The sequence below is a fragment of the Pyxicephalus adspersus genome, chromosome 10, assembly GCF_032062135.1.
Source record: "Pyxicephalus adspersus chromosome 10, UCB_Pads_2.0, whole genome shotgun sequence".
Lineage (NCBI taxonomy): Eukaryota > Metazoa > Chordata > Amphibia > Anura > Pyxicephalidae > Pyxicephalus > Pyxicephalus adspersus.
In genome coordinates, this window is record NC_092867.1 from 326236 (window position 1) to 331003 (window position 4768).

At 45.2% G+C, this 4768-nt stretch overlaps 1 protein-coding gene across 1 annotated transcript in view; it reads right to left on the bottom strand.

Annotated features, from left to right (window-relative positions):
• Window positions 1–4768, bottom strand: part of LOC140339294 (uncharacterized) — a gene marked incomplete in the record, with an annotated part of 44265 nt that overhangs the window by 35377 nt on the left and 4120 nt on the right. Inside the window, 4 exon segments of the mRNA XM_072423903.1 lie at window positions 93–171; window positions 270–355; window positions 432–589; window positions 2726–2860. Coding sequence (XP_072280004.1) covers window positions 93–171; window positions 270–355; window positions 432–589; window positions 2726–2860 — 458 coding nt within the window.

Below are 4768 nucleotides of genomic sequence, written 5' to 3' on the forward strand. Positions count from 1 at the left end.
GGGTGAATAGGTAAATCTCGGTGTAGGCTGGTGAGGGTGAATAGGTAAATCTCGGTGAATATGTAAATGTCACATTTACAATGCGGTCTCACCATTCATGACGGTGTTGTGAACACGGAGCAGCTGCTGGTTTATGTGTCTGTTGGTCTGCAGATATGAGGACACAAATGTCTACAGGATAAAAATATTCACAGATATGAATATAAGGGGTTATTATAAGGGGGTGATGATATTCTGTAACAGACATAATGGGCAGAGATTGTACAAACCGAAGTAACTGCTGAGCGCTCTGCAGGAACCTTCCCTGGTGCAGCTAAAATGTTTTGCTTCATCCGAGTCATCGGAGACTTGAAAACTGAAATACAGAACCAAATCTTTATATGGGGGGTAAAGGACAACCCTGACTGACCTACAAACCCCGAGCCACTTACCTTGCTGCAAGGCCTGGTAGGATGCCGTGTATTCCTCCAGCTCCTCTATGTGAACCTGACATGAACTGAGCTGACACTGAATATCAGACAGAGACTTCCCGTGTGTCCGCGTCTCCTCCTCCAGCTGTGTGTTCAGAGCCTGGACCAGCGACTCCAACCTGAGGGCATCGAAAAAACCCTACAATCAGGACAAATTACCAGTATCTATACTAAACATGACCTCCAATACTTCAACATGACCCCCAGTACTTTTCAACATGACTCCCAATACCTCAACATGACCCCCAGTACTTCAACATGACCCCAAATACTTCAACATGACCCCCGATACTTCAACATGACCCCCGATACTTCAACATGACCCCCGATACTTTAACATGACCCCCGATACTTCAACATGACTCCCAATACCTCAACATGACCCCCAATACTTCAACATGACTCCCAATACCTCAACATGACCCCCAATACTTCAACATGACCCCCAATACCTCAACATGACCCCCAATACTTCAACATGACCCCCAATACCTCAACATGACCTCCAATACCTCAACATGACCCCAAATACTTCAACATGACCCCCGATATTTTAACATGACCCCTGATACTTCAACATGACTCCCAATACCTCAACATGACCCCCAATACTTCAAGATGACCCCCAATACCTCAACATGACTCCCAATACTTCAACATGACCCCCAATACCTCAACATGACCCCCAATACATCAACATGACCCCCAATACCTCAACATGACCCCCAATACATCAACATGACTCCCAATACCTCAACATGACTCCCAATACTTCAACATGACCCCACATACTTCAACATGACCCCCAATACCTCCATTACATGGCCCTTACATTACCAATATGACCCCCCCCATACCTTTTTGGAACCTTCTCCACCCCCATTACCTAAACATGACTCCTATTCCAATTCATCCTCACAGAGCCCAGCAGAGAAGTGGTGCCAGGGGGGTATCAAGGGGTCTCCAATGTCTTTCATCACCTGCAGGCTGGTAACATTCTGCTCTCCATGGGTATTGTAGGTGGGTGGTACTCTGGTGATGGCATTGTGAGCTTCTAGAATGAACTCAATGAACTGAGTATATAGGGCGATGGATTCCTATACTGTAGCATCGTATATTTTCACTGTCCTATGTTACTGTATTTGGGATAACAGTTGTGGCATTGGGGGCCACAGAGAGTATACAGGCATGGCAAACCTACAGCCCATGGACCATATCGGCACCATCAAATATTGGTAGAAAATTGTCCACTGGCAAAAATGGGTGAAGAACAACGCTGTTCCCACTGAAACTATCATTTCATACAAACTCCATCCAACTGATAGCGGCCGTCTGTCGAATTCTACAACTTTGCCCAGCCTGGTATATATAATACTATGTACAGTCCTCAGGCTGCCATCCCTGGGAACACGTGGCCCCCTTTGTGTTTCTGTGGCCCCTATAATGTGTTCTTGGGACAGAGGAGTCTCCCTCGGCGGCCGGCTCTGTTCATTCTCTGCATATCAGTGACGGATAATAATATGGAAACGATTTGAGATTTGCACTTCCATATCAATAACCGCCCTGATCTGCTGCTCACATTCCTCTCCTGTTACACTTTACACAAGATCACATCTGAGAGTTCCGTAATCTTCCGCTAATTGTTAAACACCTTGAAATCCCTCACAAATAGCTCTCCAGAGACGTGACGTGCTAAGGCGGGATTACTGCACTCCCTCCGGCCTCTGGGTGAACTCTGGACGCACTTTCACCTGAACCTAGAACTTTCCCCATAGACCGAGGTGCTGATGTGGTCAGAGGTGGCTCAGACACGTTTATAGGGGCTGCCATGTGACTGCATTATAGAAGGGGAAAAAATAAGCAGCGCAGAATGACAGAGCGTGTGCTGAGATAATAGCCCTGATTTATTAAAGTTCTCCAAGGCTTTCATCAGTGAAGCTGGTAAAATCCAGAAAACCTGGAATGGATTTCCTAAAAGTCATTAGCTATTTGTTAGCAAATGTTTTCAATCCTGGACCAGGTCCATTTCAGGTTTGCTGGATCACCCAGCTTCACTGATGAAAGTGTATTCTCTACAGCCTTGGAGAACTTTAATAAATCAGGGCCAATGAGGGAGAGGGAAACAAAATAAAAGCCAATGTGATTCAATCATTATCAACAATTTAACTCACAAAGTGAAAACAAACATTTGATTGGCTGGAGCAATACTGCACACACACCAATCATATATCACCAATCATATATACAAGTGATACCTCTCAGCCTTCTTCTGCCGCTCCTCAGCCTCCAATGTCAGAGCAGTGATGGCCGATTGTATCATCTGATTCTTCTCCTGCACAACACAAATCTTCTCTCTCAGACTCCCAATCTCCTCTTCTTTCTGTGATAAGCTGATAACACGGCACACAGGTCATCAGGACAGCAAACCGAACATCACCGGGAAGATCTTTCTCTAGATACAGCCACAGGAGAGATCCTGACCAGGGTCCACCCCCCAGTGCAAGATGTACCCTGGCCAGGGTCACCCCCCCCCCCTTCCCAGTCCCAAATGTACCCTGGCAAGGGTCACCCCACCAGATGTACCCAGACCAGGGTCACCCCCCCAGATGTATCCAGACCAGGGTCACCCCCCCCCCAGTGCCAAATGTACCCACACCAGGGTCACCACCAGCAGTTTGCTCAATCACCTTGAGATCTTACATCAACTTTGCCTTGGACAAGGACCTAGATAGAACTGAAGGAGATTTGGGGCCTGCAGAAACTATCCATTCCCTGTGTATCCAGCTAGTAGTAGATAGTTGTTGGTAGACCTAATGCAGAATGTAATGTATCTGACAAGCAGAACGTGCTTTTGTGTTTATGGTATTTAACCCATTGAAGGTCAGATAGAAGCCTCCTGCAGACTAAACACCAAATTCATGATCTCTCCCATATATTTATATCTCTCCTGTGCTGGGATTGGTCATTGTGGACGCTGCGGTCATTGGGTGTCACAATTACTAATAGGGAGGACCATTGCTGGCTGTGAATGCGGGTCAGTCTGGGGTAAGAAGAGTCCGTAATAGAGCCGAAGGGGTAAAACCAACCCAGGACAGGTGAACAATCTCTGCAGGAGAACCATCGTCCGGCTGACCATTGAGAAAGTTGCAGGTGACATACAAATCAGAACGTTTCTGGTTTCCTATATTCTGGCTCTGGCACAGCCCAATGAGTTTCAGATGTGTGGCATCAACTCCCAGCTCCTTGTACAATTCCCATCAGAGAAATAATTTGGGGCAGATTGTACCCGAATCTCCAACATGTGTCTGTGGTTTATGGAGAGCAGCGTTCATACCTGGGCTAGGTCACAGCGAGGGGTTAAATCCCCCCAGCCTGGAGGTCCCTTCCTGAACTTCAGTGTAAGTTATGTAAACACGTGGAAACAGATTTATGGGAAGAAGAGGCCGGGATGTCAGGAGCACTTTATGATATTCTCCATAATAAATTAGTTATAAATGAACACAGGTGACTCTGGAATTCAGCGCCTTTAATGTTTTAATACAGCGCTGCAGAAAAAACGATTATTAGGGTTATAAAAGGGTAATACGAGAATATCAACTACAAATTGTCAAAATGTTGCAAGTGTTTGAGGCGGCCGAGGGCTCCCCTGACCTACTGAGGAAACCTCTCCTATGATTAAAGCCGTGGCGGATGTGATGTCATATAAACATCAAGCCAGGGGCTGAAAACAAAGCCCTGACTTTCCTGAAGAGCTCACAATCTAATTATTAGTATAACACAAATATAAAGGTCATGAAAAAAAACCCATACAAGTCCTGTATAATATATAACTTATATCTGGGGATAAGTGATGTCACTTCCTGTATAATAATTATCTGGGAGCGGTGATGTCACTTCCTGTATAATTTTTACCTTATACCTGGGGAGCAAAATTTTCACTTCCTGTATATTTAACTTAAATATGGGTAGAAGTGATGTCACTTCCTGTATAACAAATATCTGGGGAGCAGTGATGTCACTTCTGTATAATTTATAACTTATACCTGGGGAGCAGTGATGTCACTACCTGTATATTTAACTTAAATATGGGTAGAGGTAATGTCACTTCCTGTATAAGATATATCTGGGGAACAGTGATGTCACTTCCTGTATATTATATATCCGGGGAGCGGTGATGCCACTTCCTGTTTTATAAATAACCGGGGAGTGGTGATGCCACTTCCTGTAAAATATGTATCTGGGGAGCGGTGATGTCACTTCCTGTATAATATATAACTGGGGAACGTGATGTCACTTCC